At 38.4% G+C, this 25912-nt stretch overlaps 1 protein-coding gene across 1 annotated transcript; it reads right to left on the reverse strand.

Moving 5' to 3' along the window:
• Window positions 1-11033: 11033 nt before the first annotated feature.
• On the reverse strand, window positions 11034-22863 carry LOC148694385 (uncharacterized). Its single transcript, XM_088700694.1, has 3 exons — window positions 21988-22863; window positions 21918-21927; window positions 11034-11041 (listed from the first exon to the last, which is right to left on the reverse strand). Exons 1-3 carry the CDS (start codon window positions 22861-22863, stop codon window positions 11034-11036), a joined length of 894 nt encoding a protein of 297 aa, XP_088556820.1.
• Window positions 22864-25912: the final 3049 nt, after the last annotated feature.

Here is a 25912-nt window from a genome sequence, read left to right on the forward strand (position 1 = left end):
CAACCAGCCGCACCACCTTCTTCCACCCTCTTTGCCGAGTTCTCCACCACCTTCCAGCCATCAAACACTCATCCACACCTGATAGGAGCATATTCATGCAACTTAAATGGCTTGTTCTCGTGCATTTACGTTATGTTTCTTTAGTTATTTTAGTACTTTAAGCTATTTTCGTGTGTTTGTAGGTTCTAAGGGCAAAGTATGCAAAAGGATGCCTTTTGGAGCCTTTTGGAGCAAATTAGAGATTGGAATGGATATCATATGCTTGGAGCCAAGAGGATGGACGAAATTGAAGGATTCCTAATCCATTGCAGCCATATGCACATTCAATCATTCAGACCAAAACCTTGCACATGCTTTCCCATTTCATTATTCATTCACTTTGCAGCCACCATTCCCCCTTTAATCCACATGCTCTCCCATTTCAGATTGCATTTTCACTCACCACAAACAAGTCACATGCATTCATCAACATATCTAGCTGTCATTCACATGCATTTCATTCATCATTTCCACCCCCACATGTCCCTTTAATCATTCAAACATGCAGCCACACCTTCACCCACATGCACCATTCAAACATACACCCAAACACCACCAGAAATCATCATTGCCGTGGGTACCTATCCCATTTTAGATTGTCATTCCACTTCATTGCACATGCATCTTCATAATTCAACACATGCATTCATTATTTATTTACTTTGCATCCTTTAATTTAATCACATGCACATTCAAACAAACACAATCATTCCAGCCATACCTTGCATTTTCAGATTGTTCCTCCATCATTGCACCACAATGCAGCCACATGCACTTGTTCCTCTAACATTTCAGCCACTTGCACTCCCATTCTCTCCCAAAACCGTGCACATGCATTCTCCTTGCATTTCCAGCCATTCCACATGCTATTTCAGCCACATGCACTCATAATCATTCAACCAACTTTGCACATGCATTCATCATCATAACCTAGCTGTCATGTTCCCCCCATTTCACCTATAAATAAGCATCCATTGCATTCATTCTCACACAATTCATTTCACAACAGAAATTGGTCCCTTGGGGCCGATTTCTTCACAAAGTCCATCCATTCCATTCATAATCTCATCCATTGCAGAAATGTAGACCATCAAACTCCTTTGTGCCGTGCTCTCCCTTACAATCCAAACACCATCCTTCCATTTCCACCACTCCCCAAACCATTCACACCATCAAACTATCCCTAGACCTTGTGCTACAACGAAGAGGAAGAGAAGAGTGCCTAAACGTTCATACAATTCAAGTTTGAGTTGTTGGAATGTTTAGGTGTTTCTTTGATTTCAAGGTTTAATGTCAATACTCTTTGTTTTGTACGAATGAGGAATGGAAGATAAGAGGGCCTAAACGTTCATACAATTCAAGTTTGAGTTGTTGGAATGTTTAGGTGTTTCTTTGATTCTCTTTGTTTTGTACCATGAGGAACTAAACCCCCCCTTGGTTAGGGGGGGATTCGAAATATATGTTTATTCTTTCATTTTGATTTGATTACTTCTAATTGCGTTTCATAAGTTGTGGATTCAATTTGTTTAACTGTTTGATTGATAACTTATTTATGTATGTTTATTGAGAGTGCACGCTTAATTTTCATGCATGAATATGACGCTAGAATATAAGTGAGTTTCACCTAATAGTTACGAACTTATATTCACAAGTAGTGGAGGTTGCTTATAAACAATCGCGTTAAACGAATTCTTGGCATAAGTTTCATGCAATCCATAGTAACGAATGCCTCGTCAACACTTATAATTTTCATAGAGCGTAATGATTCTTGCTTGTATCTCTTCTATGCATTCATGTTGAGGACTTGTGGGGAATGTTTTGAATTGTTGTATGCGCTAACCCATCCAATTCAATAACGTTAGGAAGATTTGAAGGTTAATTAGTGCATCACGGTTAACCCGGGGTGTTGAGTTTCATGGTTTATTGAAATGCAATTGGAAATCATTTTATTATGCAAGTATAACATGTATGGAGATGAACCCCTTAGCCATTCTATCATCCATTCATTCCATTCCAACAAATTCGTTTTACAATCTGTTTAGTTTATTAACTTGTTTTGTTATTTCAATTTTCGTATAAATCTGAATCCCCCTTTACTTTAATGTCCAATTTAGTTAGAAATCAATTTAGTTTGTGCTTTTAAGTGTTTTGATTCATTTTATTTCCCAATTTCGTCCAAATTCACCAAAGTGCTCAAAACTGCCCAGAAAGTGATTTTAAGGTAGTTTTGAGTGTTTTGGGTGATGTTTGAGTCTTTTGGTTTGTTTTAATGTTTTAAGTGTTTAGTTTTACATTCTTTGAGTTAGTTTAATGTTTTATATTGTGTTTTTACGTTCTTGAGTCAAGTTGTTACACAAATTCGTCCAAATTTGTGTTTGTGCTCAAATCTGCCCAGAAAGTGGTTTTTAGGCAGATTTGAGTGTGTTTGTGATGTTTTGAGTCTTTTGGTTTGTCTTAGTGTTTTAAAAGTTTAGTTTTGCATTCTTTGAGTCTAGTATAGTGTTTTATATTGTGTTTTTACGTTTTTGAGTCAAATCCAAGTGATTAACAGTCCCTCCTAATCCCCGGTCTAGAACGATCCCTACTTATATACATATACTACAATTTGACGAAAAGAGGGTTTAATTTATGCGCGTATAATTCTCGCATCAACACCCAACCGACACCCCTTGCCGTGCCTCTAACCACCCCAAAATCCATTCTACATCACCAAAACAGCCTAGAAACCACCAGCATCCAATCTGCCGCAAGCAAGGGAAAGGAGACAGATTCACTCAATTGTTTGGCTCTTCATTCTGAGTTGTTGAACAATTTTAGGTGTATTCTATCTTATATTTCAATGTCTAATTCATGTAATCTTTGTTTTGCTTTGAGAATGATTGGCTAAATTCGTTTTGGCTAAGGGTGTATTCGAAACCATGATTATATATGTGAAATAAGTTGATTACTTCCAGTTATCGTTGTATAAGTCGTGAATACAATTTGCTTAACCGTTTGATTTAGAACTTATTCTTGTATGTTGATTGAGAGTGCACGCTTAATTTGCATGCTTGAATTTGGTGCTAGGATATAAGTTTGTTTCACCTAATCGTTATGAATTTATATTCACAAGTAGTGAAGGTCGCTAGTCACGATCATGTTAAGTAGATTCCTGGCAAGAGTATCATGCTTTTCATAGTTACAAATGCCTTGTCGATGCTTATGATTTCCAAAGAACGTAATGATTCTAACTTGTATCTTTATCATGCTGTTCATATAGAGAACTTGTTAGGAATAATTTGGTTGCGATGCATATTCATCCAATTCAATGATTCTAGGGAAATCTGAAGGTTAATTTAAGCGGACCTAATTAACTTGGAGTGTCGAGGTTCATAACTTATTGAATTGATAACTGGAAATTGATTTACATTGCATATATTTCATGTGTGGAGAAGAACCCCTTAGCTATTCCATCATCCATTGATTCATCACAATTTGTTTTACAATTTGTTTTCTTTATAATCTGTCCATTTAATTTAATTTCGTCCAAACACAATCCCCCCATATTTTGTTAATTCTTAGTCATTATAATCTGTCTTATTTTGGTTTTTAAGTATTTGGAGTCACAAACACCTTTAAATTCGTCCAAATCTGCCTAGTTTACATTCTTGTTTTGTTTGTTTGATTTTCGTCCAAAACCAAATCCCCAATTGTCTTAGAGTGTCTAATTGGTTCAATTATGTTTTAGATTGTGTTTTTAAGAGTTTTGAGTCAAGTTAGAACCAATTTTCGTCCAAGTTTGTGTTTAGGCTCAAAACTGCCCAGTTTGTGTTTTTAGGCAGTTTTGAGTGTTTTTAGCTCATTTTGAGTCTTGTGAACTTGTTTTGAGTTTTCTTTAAGTGAGTTAAGTGTTTTAAAGGTTAGTTTTATTTATTTGAGTCAGTTTAAAGTGTTTAGCACCCCTAGTTAATCCCCGGTTAGAACGATCCCTACTTACATCATTACTACAATTGTCACAAATAGGGTTTAATTTGTGTGTCACATTCGTAACGCATAAAATTTTGGCGCTGTTGCCGGGGATTAGCAAAGTTGCTAATCCCTTGTCTTGTGTCTTGTTTAAATTGTTTAGTTTCTGTTTTGTTTTAATTTTTGCACCGTGTGTGTGTGTTTTGTTTTTGTGCCGTGTATAGGCACTTTATTTTCTTACTTGTGCCGAGTCTACTAAGTTGGTTACTTATCTTGTTTGCTCTTGTGTGCAGGTACTAGTTTATGACCCGTAGCTCACAACCTATTCGTGAGAATATCTTCGACTTTGACGGCGATTTCGAGAGGACTTTGAGATGAAAAAGGAAAGTGCAAGAGTCTAATCCTCCTTGTCCCGAACCTGAATTAGAAGAGCAAGAAGTTGAGGTTGAAGAGGAGCCCACGGCAAGCTTTGAAGAGGAAGTACCAACCATGGCAGCGGACAATCGAACCATCAAGGAGCTTTCTGCCTCGGGTTTGGACAATGCAGCCCCTCTTTGCATCCAACACCCTAGGGCAGCCCCTGAGAAGACCGATGAATTTGAGTTGAAGTCCAGTTTGCTACATCATATACCAAAGTTCCATGGGTTATCAATGGAGGATCCCAATAAGCATTTAAAAGAGTTCGAAGTAGTATGCTCAAGTATGACACCGGTGAACGTGGACAGCAACATCTTGAAGATGAAGGCTTTTCCTTTTTCTTTGTTGGAGAAGGCCAAGGATTGGTTGTATGAGTTAGCTCCCGGAACTGTCACATCATGGGAGAGTATGAAGCGAGCCTTCTTAGAGAAGTTCTTTCCGACATCACGAGTCATTCTTCTTCGCAAGAAAATTAGTGGAATTCAGCAAAGCCAAGGTGAATCTTTTCCAACTTATTATGAACGTTTTAAAACCCTTGTTGCTTCATGTCCACAGCACCAAATGAAGGAGGAGCTTCTTCTTCAATATTTCTACGAAGGTCTCTTACCAATTGAACGTCAAATGTTGGATGCATCCGCGGGATGAGCTTTAGTGGACAAGACACCCATGGATGCCAAAACTCTCATTGCTAATCGAGCACTCAACGCACAACAATATGAAGGTTTTGGGCAGAGAGACACCCCACGGCCACATCATGTAAATGAGGTAAGTTCTATTTCTGAGTTACAATCCCAAATGGCTAACCTTACGTCTATGTTATCGCAGTTTGTTGAAGGCCCCAAAACGCAAGGAACTACAATCTGTGGTGTATGCTCCATTCACGGACACCAATCTGATCAATGCCCTCAATTAATTGAGAATTGAGGGTGGGAATCTGCCAATGCCGTGGGTTATGGGAGTCAAAACCAACCAAGGGGTGATCCTTTCTCTAATACATACAATCAAGGATGGCGTGACCACCCAAATTTCAGATGGAGGGATGCACCACAACCTGCCCAACAAGGTGGATTCTAACAACCACCGGGTTTCTTTCCAAGGCCAATGGCACCACAACCACCTCCTCAAGCACAATCATCCCAACCCAACTCAGGTACGTATATGAATGATGATAAAACATATCAATTATTAACCACAATGGCACAGGGAATGCAGAACCAAGCAAAGGAGGCTAATGAGCTAAAGAAGCAAATGGGCCAAATGGCCGAATTTTTGGGACAATTTCGTGAAAATGGTAAGTTACCAAGCACTACGGTGGTCAATCCCAAGGGTGGTTTCAAATCTGCAAAAGCTATCACCCTAAGAAGTGGAAAAGAAGTGGGAAGCAAAGCACATGAATCTGCCCAAAACAAGGAAGATGAGAAGATACAAATTGAAGAAGATGAGCAATCCTACCCCACGGCAAGGGTAGCACCACCCATGCCGCAGCCATCTAAGCCCTCCCATCCGTCCATCTCAGGTAATGTTGTCCCAAATGTTGTGATTTCGACACTAATCTGCCCAATGTTCCTTTCCCTCGCAGATTTGCACAATCAAAGAAGGAAGAAAGCGAAAATGACATTTTGGATACCTTTCGGAAAGTCCAAGTAAACATTCCTTCACTTGATGCCATTAAGCAAGTACCCAGGTATGCAAAGTTTTTAAAAGAGTTATGCACAACTAGGAAAAGAATTTCAAACAAAGAAGTTGTGAAAGTAAGTGAAAATGTATCCGCGGTTTTGCAACGAAAGTTACCTCCAAAATGTAAGGATCCAGGGAGCTTTACTATCCCATGCATAATTGGAAACACTAGATTTGAACAATGCATGTTAGATTTAGGTGCTTCTATTAATGTCATGCCATATTCCATTTATGCATCTATGAACCTTGGTGAGTTAAAACAAGATGGCGTTATAATTCAATTGGCCGATCGTTTTAACGTTTATCCCAAGGGAGTCCTTGAGGATGTTTTAGTGCAAGTCAATCATCTCATCTTTCCTGCAGATTTTTATGTCTTAGAAATGGAGGATTCGAGCCATGCTCCATCATTGCCAATCTTGCTAGGCCGTCCGTTCATGAAAACAGCCCAAACAAAGATTGATGTGGCCAAGGGAGCACTAACAATGGAGTTTGGTGGTGATATAATTAAATTCAATGTTTATGACTCTATTAAGAATCCTAATGATGGTCATTCTTGTTTTGCCATTGATGTGCATAAGGATATAGGGCCGAAAGGATCCACACCTATCAAGAAGGATGTATCAAGAACCACCATTGGAGAGGAACTTGGAGTGATTGCCCTACAACCACCCAATATGGCCGAAAGTAGCCATAGTGACATTGTTGATAGGGCTGCCGTTTTTTAGCCTTCACCACAATATGTTTGTAAGTCTTCAATCCCAATTTCAATTCCCATTTCAACTAATAGGTTGTTACCTTCTTTGGTGCAGGTACTCAACCGATTTCAAGGTGGTGGGAACAATTACATGGACTTTCGGAACCAAAACATCACCACCAGGGAGGATCACTATCCCCTCCCATTCATTAAGCCATATTATGCAAATGTTGAAGGACATGACGTGGAGGAGACCACCCACTATGCCGTGGGTTCCCATGAAGGTTGATCAATGTGGCATCGTCCGGCTGCAAGACGTAAAAGAAAGCGCTACTTGGGAGGCAACCCATGCAATCAACAAAGGAAGAACTTAGGAATCGCTCTAAACTCAGATTTGCGTCCCTAAAAATTTTCCTTTGTTGCTTACTTTATGTTATGTGTGATGTGTTTATTTGTGTGTTCCTTTGCTGTTAGTTTAGTCTAAAACATTGGACAATGTTTAGTTTAAGTGTGGGGGGTAATATTCTGTTTTGAATTATTTTTGCATGAAATTCGTAGGGTATTACCACCTAACATGTCTAAACTTGTTTCCCACTGTTTTAAGTGTTTTTAACATGTTTTGAAGTCTTTTTATGTGTTACTTTGAAAAAATCCGAAAAACAGTTTGAAACAACTAAAAAGAGTCAGTTTGAGTCAGTTTTGTGTTTGTTTTTGTGTGTTTGTGTCTTAGGATACCTTCCAACACAATGATGAGGATTTGATTTTTATGTGCATGGCTGTGAAAGAGAGTTATAAACATGGATGGAAGTTTGATATATTCTTGGTTTATACTTGGTTATAGTTGTTGTTTATGAATTCATGTTTAATCCCAAAGAAAAAAAAAAAAAAAAGAAAAAGTTTTTGTAATATGCTTGAAGGAAGGAACTTAGAATAACATTACAACCTTGAGAGACTTGAGCTTTAAACATTCTTTGGAGAGTATTAATCTGTGATTCTTGTTTTTAAACTCGTTGCATGATCTCATTATTCTTGCTTGGTTGCTAATTAGAAGGCGTTTCATCATTTAGTTCCAAATGCTAGAACTTGCATCCATTCCATTCAAAGCATGATTGCATAATATATATCAAGATGAAGTGTGTAGTGAAGCCATCAACCAAACAGCCAACCCATGCACTATATATTGTAGGTCATACCCCCATTGAGCCATTGTTAGCCTTTGTTCTTTGTTTACCCATATCATCCCTACCTAGCCTAGATTAGGACCACCCATACCCTTGTTCTTGAAGCATAGTAAGCATGACTTAGTTTTCATGCATGAATTTGATGGTAGGATATAAGGGAATTTCACCTAATTGTTATGAACTTATATTCACAAGTAGTGAAAATCACTAGAATTTGATAGGAGCATATTTATGCTACTTAGTTATGTTGTTTTTTTGCATTTAGTGAGTTAATTACTACGTAGTTCAGTCTTTTAAGTTATTTTCGTATGTTTTTAGGTCCTAATGGCAAGAGGAGCAAGAAAGTGCATTTTAAGGCTATTTGGAGCATTTTTGGGCATGGATTGAATAGCTTAACCATGGAGTAAAGAGGATGGACGAAATTGAAGTCAAGAAGGACTAGGAAAGGCTACAAATCTGGTGGATGAAGTCCTAAAGCAAAGAAGATAAGGAAATAGCAAGAAACAAGGAACCTTATCCAACCTTATCTTATCCTATCCTATCCAACCTTATCCTTTCCTAACCTTATCTTATCCTATCCTATCCTATCCTATCCAAATCAGGTTAGGACTTAAACCTAGCTAATTAGAGGGGATTAATTACATATTTGAATACCTATTTCAGTTTCTAGAAGCCTTATCCAAGTGTATGCCGCATGAACACCATTCCTTGTAGGTTTAGGAGTTGCAATCCTTCTCCTACTCTTATATCACATGTTCATGTCCCTTTAGGGTTAGGAATCTGCCTTAAACACTTCTTCTAGAACACCTTATCCTATCCCTACACGTGTGCCGCACCTAACCTTCTAGAAATCCCTAAATCCATGACGTGCACTACCTATCCCAATCCCCTTTGGTTTCTGCCTTGAATTAACCCTTTTTCAATGGGATTGTGCAATCCTTCTCCTTCACTAAGTGTGCCAAATTAGCCTATATAAATAGCTCTTGCCGCACCACTTAATCACCACCATTCACACAACATTCATTCATTCATTCAGAAATCCACCCTTTGCCGCAACCTTGCAACTAACCTTCCCTCATTCCCCTACTTCCAAACCTCCATCCCAACCTCCATACACCACCACCAACCCTTGCCGCACTTGCCTAAATCCATCCAAAACCCAGAAAATCATCCACAAAACCACCCTAGACCTTGTGCCGTGACTTAGCAAGGAAGAGGAGAAGGAAGACCAAGCCTTGGGCATTTGTGCATTCGAGTTAGAGTGTTGGACGTTTTTAGGTGTAATCTATCTTTTATTTTTAATGTTTAATTCTATGTTGCTTTGTTTTGTCATGAACATGAGAGGCTAAACTCGTTTTAGCCTAGGGATGCTTTGAAACCATGATTACGTTTATAATATGAGTTGATAAATTCCAGTTGTGATTTCATAAATTGTGAATGCAATTTACTTAACCGTTTGATGGATAACTTATTCTTGTATGTTGATTAGGGAGGCCTACTTAATTTGCATGCTTGAATTTGGTGCTAGAATATAAGGGTGTTTCACATAATCGTCACAAACTTATGTTCACAATCATGTTAAGTAAAGTCCTAGCATGAGTATCATGATGTCATAGTTACAAGTGCTTTGTCAATACTTATGATTTCTATTGAACGTAATGATCTTTGACCGTATCTCTATTATGATGTCATGTAGGGGATTTTTGAAGAATGCTTTGGGTTGTCGTATGATGTCATCCAATCCACTAACTTAAGGGAAATCTGAGGGTTAATTAGTGATGTCACGGTTAATCTGGGGTGTTGAGGTTCATGGTTTATCGGAAAAGCAACTGGAAATCAATTTATGTTTGAATGTATCATGTGTGGAGAAGTATCCCTTGGCTATCCCATCATCCATTGGTTTTTCTCAAATTCGTCCAAAATCTGTTTTAAAGTTTTAAGTTACTTGTTTTCTTTTAAATTCGTCCAAAATCAAAACCACTTTTCTTACTTTGTCCAAATCTGTCCAAAAGAGTCTATTTGAGTCTTTAGAGTCAAAACTAAGTGTATTTTCGTCCAAATTAAGTCCTAAAGTCTAAATTGAGTCTTTTTGGTTGTTTTGAGTTGTTTTGAGTTTTTAAAGTTTGTTTTGAGTCATACAAGTTAGTAAGAGTCTTGTGAGTTTATTTAAAGTGTTTTAAAGCATATTTTCACATCTTTGAGTCAATTTTCATTAGATTAGCAATCCCTCCTAATCCCCGGCCTAGAACGATCCCTACTTATATCTATACTACAATTGTCAAAAAGAGGGTTTAATTTGAGTGATATCTTATTTCACATCAGTCATGATTGTATTAAGTAAATTCTAGGCAAGAGTATCATGCAATTCATAGTTACGAATGTCTAGTCAATGCTTAGGGTTTTCAAAAAGCTTAATGATCTTTGATTTTATCTCTATTATGCAGTTCATGTAGGGAATTTGATAAGAATAATTTGATTGTCGATGTGTATTCCATCCAATTCAATGAAACTAGGAAAATTTGAAAGTTAATTTGTGCTTTTCACAATTAATTTGGGGCATTGTCATTCATGGTTTAAAGGGATAAAATCTGGAAATCAATTTGTGTTACATATGTGCATGTGTGGAGAAGGACCCTATAACTAGCCTTTTTCCCATTCAATTCACCTAATTTAGTGCCTAATCTGCTTAGTTTACAATCTGTCCAATTTAATTAATTTCGTCCAAATCAATTCCCCCTTTTATTAAGTGTGTTAGATTAGTTAGAAAAGTGTTTGAATCTGTCCAAATTAGTGTTTTGAGTCTAAGTTAGTTAACTTTCCTACTTCAACTAGGAATCCTTGTGTGATTAGGAATCCTCGTCCAACTAGGAATCCTCATGTGAGTGGGGAACCTCCTTCAATTTGGAAACCTTCTCGTAATTGGAATCCTCGTCGTAGTAGGAATCCTTGTCGTAGTAGGAATCCTTGCGACATCAACTCTTCAATTTCGTCCATTCCTTTTGCTCCAAGCATAAGCTATCCAATTTGTGCCCAAAAGTGCTACAAAAGGCTCCAAAATGCATCCTTTCACCAAATACGTCTCATGAACCTGAAAACACACAAAAGAAGCTTAAAGAACTAAAATAACTAAGAATTAATAACATAAATGCACGAAAACAAGCAAACTAAGTCGCATAAATATGCTCCTATCATGGTGCGAATTTGTGGCTGATTTTATGTTTATATAGTCCTAGGGTTACTTAGTGGATTAGGGCCCTAGGGTTCGGCACAAGTAAGTTAAATCCACTTAGGAGAGGGTTTGGCCCAATTAGTTTCATAAAAGGATTTGTATACCCAAATCCACAAGGATTAAGGCCTAACAAATCAGAATCCAAAAGGAAAAAGGTTTAGGAAATTCGTCCAAAATTGGGCCTTCTAGAAACTAAGTGTTTTGTGGCTGATTTTGGGTTTTCTAGAAGAAATAAAAGGGGGAAGGGTATGGCACCCTTTTAGGGTCAGATAAGGCTTCTAGAAATTAGGTTTTTAGGTCCACTTGCAGCTAGGATTAAGGTGGAACAATATTAGGTTATGATAAGATAGGATAAGGTTGGATAAGGTTAGATAAGGTTTTGGATAATGTTTCCTCTTTTGAGCTGATTCCTTATCAGATTCCTAGCCTTTTGAACTCCAAATTCGTCCATCCATCTTGGCCCATACATGTGCTATCCATTTAGTGCCCAAAACTGCTCCAAAATGCACCAAAATGCACTTTCTTGGTACCTTAACCCTTTGGACTTACAAACACACGAAAATGAGTTGTAATAGGACATTAACTAAGAAATAATAGCACAAATGCACAAGAATAAGCTAGCTAAGTCGCCTAAATATGCTCCTATCAGCCATCATCCACCCTCTATCACCATCCAACCTATCCATCCATCATCATAATTCATACCCAAACACCCTTGTGCCGTAACAAAGAAGGAGAAAGAAGAGAGGAGAAGCCTTGGACGTTTTGGCCATTCAAGCTTGGATTGTTGGAGCGTTTCTAGGTGTATTCAATCTTTGTTTTCAATGTTTAATTTATATTCTCTTTGTTTTGTTCTAAACATGAGTAGCTAAACTTGTTTTAGCTAGGGGAGACTTTGAAACCATGATTATATTTGCAATATGAATTGATTAATTCCAATTGTGACTTCATAAATTGTGAAGCAATTTACTTAACCATTTGATGGATAACTTATTCTTGTTTGTTGATTAAGGGTGCACACTTAGTTTGCATGCATGAATTTGGTGCGCTAGAATATAAGGGAGTTTCACATAATCATTACAAACTTATATTCACAAGTAGTTAAGGTTGTTTTCACAATCATGTTAAGTAAATTCCTAGCATGAGTATCATGATGTCATAGTTACAAGTGCTTTGTCAATACTTATGATTTTCATGGAACGTAATGATCTTTGATTGTATCTCTATTATGATGAGTAGGGAACTTTTGAAGAATGCTTTGGGTTGTCATATGATGTCATCCAATCCAATAACTAAAAGAAAATCTGAGGGTTAATTAGTGATGTCACGGTTAATCTGGGGTGTTGAGGTTCATGGTTTATCGAAAAAGCAACCGGAAATCAATTTGTATGCAAGTGTGTCTGATAGGAGCATAATTAGGCGACTTACTTAGCTTGTTTTCGTGCATTTATTTTGTTAATTCATAGTTGTTTTAGTAGTTTAAGCCATTTTCGTGTGTTTTTAGGTTCATATGGCTAAGGAAGCAAAAAGATGCATTTTGGAGCATTTTGGAGCAAAATTGGACTTGGAATGGATAGCTTATGTTTGGAGCAAAAGGAATGGACGAAATTGAAGACCTAATCACAAGAGGATTCCTAATCAAATGAGGAATCCTAGTCAAAGAAGGTTTCCTACTTGAAGTAGGAAATTTAAGCCAAGGTTTCCTATTTTGGTTTAATCTTTCCTAATCCTTAAAGACTCCATATTTCAGCAAGATCAAAGGCTCCTACCTATTCTAGGTCACAAAAACAACATCCCTTGCAACCTTAAGCCATGCCGTGTGTCCCCTTGTGTTTCCCTTCCTTGCCGTGCAAGGAAGGGCTTTGTTCCCTATTTTAAACACTTAAACACCTTCCTTTCTCCTACCTATTTCAGCCATAACTCACATACCTTTTTATATTCCTAAATCCTTGCCTAAATTCAGAAATAAAAGACATTCCCTTTCTCTCTAACCTTTGCCGCAAGTCACATTCCTATTTCCTTCAATTTCTGATTTTGTGTTTCCTATTCTTCAAAGATTTAGAATTAAGTCCTTTCCTAAACCAAGTAATAAAGCCTTTAGGTCTTTTCTTCCTTATAAATACCCTTGTGCGCCCTTAGAAAGCTAATTCCCCCTTCCACACAACCAGCCTTCATTCACAAATACATCCAGCCTTGCCGCAGCTTTCCATCCAAATTTCCACCATCCATAGACTTCCAAACCTTCGTCCAAACCACCCTACACCACCACTAAGCCTTGCCGCACCACCATACCTCCATAAACCCAACTTAAACCCAGAAACTCATCCAAAAACCCACCTTAGCACTTGTGCCGTGACCTAGCAAAGAAGAGGAGAAAGAAGACGAAGCCTTGGACGTTTATGCATTCGAGTTGGAGTGTTGGAACGCTTCTAGGTGTAATCTATCTTTTGTTTTCAATGTTTAATTCTAATTTCCTTTGTTTTGTTATGAACATGAGAGGCTAAACTCGTTTTAGCCTAGGGATGCTTTAAAGCCATGATTATATTTATAATATGAGTTGATAAATTCCAGTTGTGATTTCATAAATTGTGAATGCAATTTACTTAACCGTTTGATGGATAACTTATTCTTGTATGTTGATTAGGGAGGCCTACTTAATTTGCATGCTTGAATTTGGTGCTAGAATATAAGGGTGTTTCACATAATCCTTACAAACTTATATTCACAAGTAGTTACGGTTGTTTTCACAATCATGTTAAGTAAATTCCTAGCATGCGTATCATGATGTCATAGTTACAAGTGCTTTGTCAATACTTATGATTTCCATTGAACGTAATGATCTTTGATTGTATCTCTATTATGATGTCATGTAGGGGACTTTTGAAGAATGCTTTGGGTTGTCGTATGATGTCATCCAATCCAATAACTTAAGGGAAATCTGAGGGTTAATTAGTGATGTCAAGGTTAATCTGGGGTATTGAGGTTCATGGTTTATCGGAAAAGCAACTGGAAATCAACTTATGTTTGAATGTATCATGTGTGGAGAAGTATCCCTGGGCTAGTTCATCATCCATTGGTTTTACTCAAATTCGTCCAAAAATCTGTTTTAAGTTTTAAGTTACTTGTTTTCTTTTAAATTCGTCCAAAAACAAATCCCTCTTTCTTACTTATTCCAAATATTTCCAAAGGTGTGTTTTAGAGTCTCTTGAGTCAAAACAAATTGTATTTTCGTCCAAATTAGTGTTAAGTGTTCAAAACTGCCCAGATTGTGTTTTTAAGGCAGTTTTGAGTGTTTTGTTGCTGTTTTGAGTCTTTTGGTTTGTTTTAGTGTTCTAGTGTTTAGTTTTACATTCTTTGAGTCTAGTTAAGTGTTTTAACCTTTGTTTTACGTTTTTGAGTCAGTTTTCAAGTGTTTTAGCAACCCCTCCTAATCCCCGGTTTAGAACGATCCCTACTTATACATATACTACAATTGTCAAAAGAGGGTTTAATTTGTATGCTTATATAATTCGCATCAAATTTTTGGCGCCGTTGCCGGGGATTAGCAAGTTTGCTAATCCCCCGTTGTTTCTTTTTGTTTATTTTTGTTTTCTTTTTGTTTTAGCTACTGACCTTATTTCTTTTCTTGTTTGTAGGTACTAGTTTATGACTCGTAGTTCTCAAACCATTAGTGCAAACATCTTGGATTTCGACGACGATTTTGAGCACACTTTGAGGAAGAAGAAGAAGAACCCAGAACTTCAACCAACAAGTTCTAGTTCGGCTTCCAATTTTGAGGAGGAAGAAAGACCCACGGCAAGGGAAGAAGAAGAGGTCCACACCATGGCAGCGGACAACCGTACAATCAAGGAGCTTTCCGCTTCGGGAATGGACAATGCCGCACCCTTGTGCATCCAATACCCAAGGGTGGCTCAAGACAAGACCGACGAATTTGAATTGAAGTCAAGTTTGTTGCACCACATTCCAAAGTTCCATGGACTGTCCATTGAGGATCCCAACAAGCATTTGAAGGAGTTCGAGGTGGTGTGTTCAAGCATGACTCCAATTAACGTTGATAGTAGTATTTTGAAGATGAAGGCTCTCCCGTTCTCACTCTTGGAGAAGGCTAAGGATTGGTTGTACGAGTTAGCACCCGGAACGGTAACTTCTTGGGAGAGCATGAAAAGGGCGTTTCTTGAAAAGTTCTTTCCTACTTCAAGAGTCATTCTCTTGAGAAAGAAGATTAGCGGAATCCAACAAAGTCAAGGGGAGTCTTTTCCAACATACTACGAGCGTTTTAAAGCCCTTGTTGCATCATGTCCTCAACATCAAATGAAGGAGGAGCTTCTACTTCAATACTTCTATGAAGGTCTTCTTCCTATTGAAAGGCAAATGCTTGATGCTTCGGCGGGAGGTGCGTTGGTGGATAAAACTCCTATGGCAGCCAAGAATCTCATTGCAAACCGGGCTCTCAATGCACAACAATACGAAGGAATTGGGCAAAGGGACCCCCCACGGCAACAAGTACATGAGGTAAGTTCTCAATCCGACATTCAAACTCAATTAGCTAATCTTACCTCTCTTGTGTCTCAGATGGCCGAAGGAATGAAGATCCAAGGTCCAATTGTATGTGGCGTATGTTCTATTCAAGGTCATCCTTCGGAAAAATGCCCTCAATTGATTGAGAATGGGGGATGGGAGAGTGCAAACGCCATTGGATTTCCAAGCCAAAATCAGTCAAGGAATGATCCATATTCCAATACATACAATCCGGGTTGGAGAGACCATCCTAACTTCAAGTGGAGGGAGCCTCAACAACCTTACCAACAAGGAGGCTTTAGGCAGCAACCCCTGGGGTTTTACACCAAAACCCACGGCCAAGAAGCATCACCATCCCAATCCGCCCAAAACCATCAAGGTACATCTTTAGATAATGCTACAATTCTTAAGTTACATACTAGTTTATCTAAGGGGCAAGAAAATCAAAACAAAGTATTGCAAAACCAAGAAAAAGCAATGCAAAACCAAGACAAAAGGGTGGACCACTTAGAGAAGCAAATAGGGCAGATTGCGGAGTTTGTGGGACAATTCCGAGACCAAGGCAAGCTTCCAAGCTCAACCATTGTCAATCCAAAGGGAGGATTCGAATCTGCCAAAGCAATCACTTTGAGGAGTGGAAAAGAAGTTGGCACCATATCCACACCACCCAAAACAAGTCCTAACGAAGAAGAGACGTTGCAACATGAAGAGGAGGATGAAGGGAAGCCCACGGCAAGGACACAACTTCCATTGCCGCAAGCCCAAAGGGACCAAAACTCATCCATGCCATCCCATTCGGCCACCAAAGGTAAGTTGGGTTCAAATTCGATTAATTCTAACCCCGTCCCACCCAATGTTCCTTTTCCTCACAGATTTTTGCAAACAAAGAAGGAGGAGCATGAAATGGACATTTTTGAGACGTTTAGGAAAGTTCAAGTCAATATCCCGCTCCTAGATGCCATAAAGCAAGTGCCCAAATACACTAAGTTCTTGAAGGAATTGTGCACTACAAGGAAGATGCCGTCACATAAAGAGGTAGTAAGGGTAAGTGAAAACGTTTCCGCTGTTTTACAAAGGAAGTTACCACCAAAATGCAAAGATCCAGGTAGCTTTACAATTCCTTGTATTATTGGCCAAACTAAGTTCGAACATGCTATGTTAGACTTAGGAGCTTCAATTAACGTCATGCCATATTCTATTTATGCTTCAATGAACCTTGGTGAATTGAAAAATGATGGTGTGATTATTCAGTTGGCCGATAGATCTAATGCCTATCCAAAGGGCGTATTGGAAGATGTCTTAGTGCAAGTGAATAATTTGATCTTTCCAGTGGATTTCTACATTCTTGAAATGGAAGAAACCAACCATGCTCCATCTTTGCCGATTCTTCTTGGGAGGCCCTTCATGAAGACGGCCCGAACAAAGATAGATGTGTTTAAGGGCACTTTAACAATGGAATTCGATGGGGAAGTGATTGATTTTAATATTTCTGAAACTATGAAATTTCCTAATGATGATCACTCTTGTTTCTCTATTGATATTCTTGATTCTTTGGCGCAGGTACACCTTGATCAATTACATGGAGATGCACTTGAAACGATCATCACAAATGGCATAGAAGTGAAGGATCACATGGTTGAGACCATAGCACCCCACGGCATACACTTGCAATCCTATGCCGTGGCCTTTGATGATGATGTAATTGAGACCGTGGCAGCCCTAGAGTCATTGCCACGGCTCCAAGGTAAGTCCCCTAATCCAATTTCAATTCCAATTTCGACTAATAAGTTGCTTCCTTCTATAGAACAACCACCTACCCTTGAGCTCAAACCGTTGCCAAATCACTTGAAGTATGTGTTCTTGGGTGAGCAAGACACATTGCCCGTCATTATAGCTTCATCACTCACGACACAAGAGGAGGAGAAACTGGTGAGGGTTCTCAAAGAGCACAAGACGGCTATAGGGTGGACTTTGGCCGATATCAAGGGCATAAGTCCTACCACGTGCATGCATAGAATTCTCATGGAAGAAGGCGCCAAACCATCAAGGGAAGCCCAACGTCGACTCAACCCACCAATGATGGAAGTAGTGAAGAAGGAAATCATCAAATTGCTTGATTGTGGCGTCATCTATCCTATCTTGGATAGTTGTTGGGTTTCGCCGGTCCAAGTGGTTCCCAAGAAGTCCGGAGTCACGGTGGTGAAGAATGAAGAAGATGAACTTGTGCCTACACGCATTCAAACCGGTTGGAGGGTGTGCATTGACTATAGGAAGCTAAATGCCGCAACAAGGAAAGATCACTTCCCTTTGCCATTCATTGATCAAATGCTTGAAAGGTTAGCCGGTCATTCTTTTTATTGCTTTCTTGATGGTTATTCGGGTTATAATCAAATTGTCATAGCGCCGGATGATCAAGAAAATACCACTTTTACTTGTCCATTTGGTACTTTTGCATATCGTCGTACGCCATTTGGTTTATGCAATGCACCGGCCACTTTCCAACGATGCATGGTAAGTATCTTCTCAGATTATGTTGAAAAGATAATTGAAGTATTTATGGACGATTTAAGTGTGTTTGGAGACTCATTTGATGGTTGTTTGCATAATCTTACTTTAATCTTGAACAGATGCATGGAAACTAACCTTGTTTTGAATTGGGAAAAATGTCATTTTATGGTTAAACAAGGTATAGTTTTGGGTCATATCATCTCTGAAAAAGGAATTCAAGTTGATAAGTCTAAAATAGATCTTGTACATCGCTTACCCTCTCCTACTTCGGTTAGAGAGGTTCATTCTTTTCTTGGTCATGCAGGATTCTATAGGCGATTTATCAAGGATTTTTCTAAAATTGCACAACCACTATGCCATCTCTGATAGGAGCATATTTATGCGACTTAATTGGCTTGTTCTCGTGCATTTACGTTGTGTTTCCTTAGTTATTTTAGTCCTTTGTGCTTCTTTTGTGTGTTTTTAGGTTCATATGGCTAAGGAAGCAAAATAGTGCATTTTGGAGCAAAATTGGACTTGGAATGGATAGCTTATATGTGGAGCAAAAGAAATGGACGAAATTGAAGACCAAATTCAGTTAGGATTCCTAATCACAAGAGGATTCCTAATCAAATGAGGAATCCTAGTCAAAGAAGGTTTCCTACTTGAAGTAGGAAAGTTAAGCCAAGGTTTCCTATTTTGGTTTAATCTTTCCTAATCTTTAAGGACTCCATATTTCAACAATATCAAAGGCTCCTACCTATTCTAGGTCATAAAACAATGTCCCTTGCAAACCTAAAGTCATTGCCGTGTGTCCCCTTTGTGTTTCCCTTCCTTGCCCTGTTTTAAACCATTTAAACACATTCCTTTTTCATACCAAGCTCAGCCATAACTCACATACCCTTTTCTATTCCAAAATTCTTGCCTAATTTCAGAAATAAAAAGCATTCCTTTTCTTACAAACCCTTGCCATGCAAGGGAACCTTGTTTCCTTTAGTTTTAGGACATTTAAACCTTTCCTACATCACAGCCGCACCTCCCTTGACCTTTCCTCTTCCTTGCCATGCAAGGGAGATGATTCTTTCCTATTTCCTTGCATTAAAACACATTCCTTTTGTGTTTTATGCCATTGCTGCAACTTTTAATTACTTTCCTTTAAATTTCTGATTTGATTTCCTATTTCTAGAAGCTTTTGACTTAATTTCTGTTTACCTACATAACCTAGGGTTTTAATTCCTGAAATCCTATAAAGAAACATCCTTGTAGCAGCCACAAAGTTTCATTCATTCACCATTCACGCCAGAAAATCATCCCATCCCTCTAACACATCCATACTTCACCATTCTCCATATTTTCTGCCCAAAACCAACCCTTGCCGTCCCCTACATCCATCCCAAACCTAAATCCATCATTCTACATCATCCATAACACCCTAAACTCACCAGAACCTCTTGTGCCGTAGCAAAGGAGAGGAAGAAGATTGCTTGAAGATTCTAGCTATTCAACGTTGGATCGTTGGAGTATTTAGGTGTTCTCTTTCTTATATTTACAATGTATAAATCTGTTTTCCTTTGTTTTGTGAACATGAGGAACTAAGCCTTTTGGCTAGGGGGCTATTCAATACCATGATTATGCTTGCAAGATGAATTGATTACATCCAATTGTTATTTCATAAGTTGTGAATTCAATTTGCTTAACTGTTTGATTGATAACTCATTCTTGTGTGTTGATTAAGGTGGCCACTTAGTTTTTCATGCAGGGATTTGAAGCTAAAATATAAGGGAATTTCACCTAATAGTTATAACCTTATATTTGCTAGTAGTGGAGGTCGTTTATCGACGATCGCGTTAAGTGAATTCTTGGCAAAAGTTTCATGCTTTTCATAGTAACAATTGCCTCGTCAATACTTATAGTTTTCATGAAACTTAATGATCTTTTATTGTACCTTTATTGTGCGTTTCACGTAAGGGACTTTTAGAGAATGTTTTGAGTTGTTGTATGCGCATTCCCATCCAATTCAATAACTTAAGGAAAACTTGAAAGTTAAAAAAGTGTTGTTCACGGTTAACTTGGGGTATTGAGTTTCATGATTTATTGAAAGAAGCAATTGGAAATCAATTTGAATGCAAGTGTGTCATGTGTGGAGAAGAACCCTCTAGTTAGCCCATCATTCATCAATTCACCTAATTTAGTCTAAAGAATCTGTTTTCTTTGTCTTTGTCTTAATTTACTCAATTTTCGTCAAAACCAATTCCCCCATTAATTTAAAGTGTTAGATTAGTTAGAAATCAATTTAGTTGATGTTTTTAAGTGTTTTGAGTCAAGTGATAACTTAATTTCGTCCAGATTTGAGTATAGTGTTCAAAACTGCCCAGAAAGTGTTTTTAAGGCAGTTTTGAGTGTTTGTTTGCTGTTTTGAGTCTTTTGGTTTGTTTTGGTGTTTTATAGTTTAGTTTTGCATTCTTTGAGTCTAGCTGAGTGTTTAAACTTTGTTTTTACGATTTTGAGTCAGTTTAGAGTGTTTAGCAATCCCTCCTAATCCCCGGTTTAAGAACGATCCCTACTTACATATCTACTACAATTGTCAACAAGAGGGTTTAATTTGTGTGTTAAGTAATTTTCTTATCAGTCTCCTACAAAAAGAAGTGGCGTTTGAGTTCAATGAGAAGTGTGAGAAGGCATTCAAGCTTCTCAAGGACAAATTAACCACGGCACCTATCATCCTTCGACCTTATTGGGCGTTGCCTTTTGAGCTCATGTGCGATGCATCCGATTATGCAATTGGGGCTGTTTTGGGACAAAGGAGGAATAAGCAATCTCATGCCATCTACTATGCTTCTAGGACCTTAAATGATGCTCAATTAAACTACTCTACCACTGAAAAAGAACTTCTTGCCGTTGTGTTTGCTTTAGATAAGTTTCGTTCTTATTTACTTGGCACTAAAGTAATTGTATTTTCTGACCATGCAGCTCTTAGGTACTTATTCACTAAGAAGGAACTGAATTTGACACATTCTTACCTTTATTGGACAGATTGGATGGTTTAGGGTCACTAGGAACTTGCGGCAAAGGGAGTTCCACCCTTGCCGTGGGTTTGGTTGTTTCCCCCTCTTCAAAGTGCAGTTTGTCATCCTCTTTGTGACCTGTTTTTGATGAAGAACCTACCCCAACTTCTTTTCCACTTCTCAACAATATGGCTTTTGCATTTTCGAACCCTCCTTTTGGATTTGGAATGGTAGAACTAGGGAGTTGGCCTTGGTCTCGAAATTTCCCTACAAAATCTACAATCTGCCCAATTTGTTTCTCCAAATGATCCACCCTTTTGTCATTGTTTTGCATTGCCTTGGCTTGATTTTCTTGCCCCTGAGACAAGTTAGTTAGTAATTTAAGAAGTGTATCATTGTCGAAAGTGTTACCTGAACTTGTTTGGGCAGATTGTGGAGGTGCTTGTGTGGGTGCGTATGGCTTGTTGTAGAAGCCCGGGGGTTGTTGCCTAAAGCCTCCTTGTGATTGGGGTTGTTGTGGCTCCCTCCACTTGAAGTTGGGTGATCTCTCCAACCGGGATTGTAGGTGTTGGAATATGGATCATTCCTTGGTTGATTTTGGCTTTGAAATCCAATTGCATTCGCGGTCTCCCATCCACCATTCTCAATAAGTTGAGGACACTTGTCAGAAACATGTCCTTGGATAGAACATACTCCACACACCATTGGTCCTTGGATCTTCATACCTTCGGCCATCTGAGACACAATAGAAGTAAGATTAGCTAATTGAGATTGAATATCGGATGAAGAGCTTACCTCATTAACTTGTGGCCGTGGGATATCCCTTTGTCCCATGCCTTCGTATTGTTGTGCATTCAATGCACGAGTTGCAATGAGTGTCTTGGCTGCCATGGGTGTTTTATCTACCAAAGCTCCTCCCGCTGAGGCATCTAGCATTTGACGTTCGATTGGTAGAAGGCCTTCATAGAAATATTGAAGGAGCAACTCTTCCTTCATTTGATGCTGTGGACAAGAAGCAACAAGTGATTTAAAACGTTCATAATAAGTAGGAAATGATTCACCTTGCTTTTGTTGTATGCCACTTATTTGTTTCCTCAGGAGAATGATTCTTGAAGTGGGGAAAAATTTCTCCAAGAACGCTCGTTTCATACTTTCCCAAGATGTCACTGTCCTTGGTGCTAGCTCATATAACCAATCTTTAGCTTTGTCCATTAGAGAGAATGGAAAAGCCTTCATCTTTAAGATGCTACCATCGACATTGACAGGGGTCATGCTTGAACAAACCACTTCAAATTCCTTCAAGTGCTTGTTAGGGTCTTCCATGGACAGCCCATGGAACTTTGGGATGTGGTGCAACAAGCTAGACTTGAATTCAAACTCCTCGATCTTGCCTTGAGCTGCCACGGGATATTGAATACATAAAGGTGCAGCATTGTCCACTCCCGAGGCCGAAAGCTCCTTGATTGTTCGATTGTCGGCTGCCATGATGGGTACTTCCTCAAAAGTCTCTGCCGTGCCCCTTTCTTCCTCTTCTAAAACTTGTTCTTCAAGGTCAGGTTCAGGGCTAGGTGGGTTAGACTCTTGCTGGTTCTTTTGTCTTCTCAAAGTCCTCTCAAAATCGTCGTCAAAGTCCAAAATATTCTTATGAATACGTTGGGAACTTCGAGTCATAAACTAGTACCTAACAACAATGAAACAAACAAATCAGTAGCTAAGATAGAAAACAAACGAAAATTAAATAAAAAGAAATAACGAGGGATTAGCAAAGTTGCTAATCCCCGGCAACGGCGCCAAAATTTGATGCGAAAATTACTTAACACACAAATTAAACCCTCTTGTTGACAATTGTAGTAGATATGTAAGTAGGGATCGTTCTTAAACCGGGGATTAGGAGGGATTGCTAAACACTCTAAACTGACTCAAAATTGTAAAAACAAAGTTTAAACACCAAACTAGACTCAAAGAATGCAAAACTAAACTATAAAACACCAAAACAAACCAAAAGACTCAAAACAGCAAACAAACACTCAAAACTGCCTTAAAAACACTTTCTGGGCAGTTTTGAACACTATACTCAAATCTGGACGAAATTAAGTTATCACTTGACTCAAAACACTTAAAAACATCAACTAAATTGATTTCTAACTAATCTAACACTTTAAATTAATGGGGGAATTGGTTTTGACGAAAATTGAGTAAATTAAGACAAAGACAAAGAAAACAGATTCTTTAGACTAAATTAGGTGAATTGATGAATGATGGGCTAACTAGAGGGTTCTTCTCCACACATGACACACTTGCATTCAAATTGATTTCCAATTGCTTCTTTCAATAAATCATGAAACTCAATACCCCAAGTTAACCGTGAACAACACTTTTTTAACTTTCAAGTTTTCCTTAAGTTATTGAATTGGATGGGAATGCGCATACAACAACTCAAAACATTCTCTAAAAGTCCCTTACGTGAAACGCACAATAAAGGTACAATAAAAGATCATTAAGTTTCATGAAAACTATAAGTATTGACGAGGCAATTGTTACTATGAAAAGCATGAAACTTTTGCCAAGAATTCACTTAACGCGATCGTCGATAAACGACCTCCACTACTAGCAAATATAAGGTTATAACTATTGGGTGAAATTCCCTTATATTTTAGCTTCAAATCCCTGCATGAAAAACTAAGTGGCCACCTTAATCAACACACAAGAATGAGTTATCAATCAAACAGTTAAGCAAATTGAATTCACAACTTATGAAATAACAATTGGATGTAATCAATTCATCTTGCAAGCATAATCATGGTATTGAATAGCCCCCTAGCCAAAAGGCTTAGTTCCTCATGTTCACAAAACAAAGGAAAACAGATTTATACATTGTAAATATAAGAAAGAGAACACCTAAATACTCCAACGATCCAACGTTGAATAGCTAGAATCTTCAAGCAATCTTCTTCCTCTCCTTTGCTACGGCACAAGAGGTTCTGGTGAGTTTAGGGTGTTATGGATGATGTAGAATGATGGATTTAGGTTTGGGATGGATGTAGGGGACGGCAAGGGTTGGTTTTGGGCAGAAAATATGGAGAATGGTGAAGTATGGATGTGTTAGAGGGATGGGATGATTTTCTGGCGTGAATGGTGAATGAATGAAACTTTGTGGCTGCTACAAGGATGTTTCTTTATAGGATTTCAGGAATTAAAACCCTAGGTTATTTAGGTAAACAGAAATTAAGTCAAAAGCTTCTAGAAATAGGAAATCAAATCAGAAATTTAAAGGAAAGTAATTAAAAGTTGCAGCAATGGCATAAAACACAAAAGGAATGTGTTTTAATGCAAGGAAATAGGAAAGAATCATCTCCCTTGCACGGCAAGGAAGAGGAAAGGTCAAGGGAGGTGCGGCTGTGATGTAGGAAAGATTTAAATGTCCTAAAACTAAAGGAAACAAGGTTCCCTTGCACGGCAAGGGTTTGTAAGAAAAGGAATGCTTTTTATTTCTGAAATTAGGCAAGAATTTTGGAATAGAAAAGGGTATGTGAGTTATGGCTGAAATTGGTATGAAAAAGGAAGGTGTTTAAGTATTTAAAATAGGGAACAAGGCCCTTCCTTGCACGGCAAGGAAGGGAGACACAAGGAAACACACGGCATTGTCCTAAGGTTGCAAGGAATGTTGTTTTTGTGACCTAGAATAGATAGGACCCTTTGATCTTGCTGAAATATGGAGTCTTTAAGGATTAGGAAAGATTAAACCAAAATAGGAAACCTTGGCTTAACTTTCCTACTTCACGTAGGAAACCTTCTTTGACTAGGATTCCTCATTTGATTAGGAATCCTCTTGTGAGTAGGAATCCTCTTGTGATTAGGAATCCTAACTCAATTTGATCTTCAATTTCGTCCATTTCTTTTGCTCCAAACATAAGCTATCCATTCCAAGTCCAATTTTGCTCCAAAATGCTCCAAAATGCACCATTTTGCTTCCTTAGCCATATGAACCTAAAAACACACAAAAGAAGCATAAAGGACTAAAATAACTAAGGAAACACAACGTAAATGCACGAGAACAAGCCAATTAAGTCGCATAAATATGCTCCTATCACTTGTCATCTCCCCGTGGATTTGGAACACAAGGCTCATTGGGCGATCAAGACATTCAACATGAACATAGATGCGGCTGGACTACTTAGGAAGTTGCAATTGAACCAACTTGAGGAGCTAAGGTGTGAAGCATATGAGAATGCTTGCATTTACAAGGAAAAGACCAAGGCTTTTCATGACAAGATGATCCGAAGCAAAACATTCTCCATAGGGCAAAAAGTTTTACTTTCTAATTCTCGCTTACGTTTATTTCCTGGTAAGTTACGTTCTAAGTGGATTGGACCTTTTGTTGTTACTAATGTTTTTCCATATGGCGCAGTTCAAATCCAAAGCTTGAGGAATCGCCAAGAATTCAGGGTGAATGGGCATCGTTTGAAGCCCTATTATGCAAATGTGGAAGGGCAGATTGTGGAGGACAATACCCTCCATGCCGTGGGCTCTAAGTGAGGCCAAGAAGCATGTTCGTCCGGCTGCACGACGTTAAAGCAAGCGCTTCTTGGGAGGCAACCCATGCTTTCAACTTGAGAGGATTTAGGCCATTCACCAATTCATGCTACCAAATCAGATTTGCGTTCCTAAATCCCTATCTCTTTATTGTTTTTATTTCTTCATGTTAGTTAGTTTATATTGT

The sequence above is a fragment of the Pyrus communis genome, chromosome 9, assembly GCF_041283825.1.
Source record: "Pyrus communis isolate YQ-2024b chromosome 9, ASM4128382v1, whole genome shotgun sequence".
Classification (NCBI taxonomy): Eukaryota; Viridiplantae; Streptophyta; class Magnoliopsida; order Rosales; family Rosaceae; genus Pyrus; species Pyrus communis.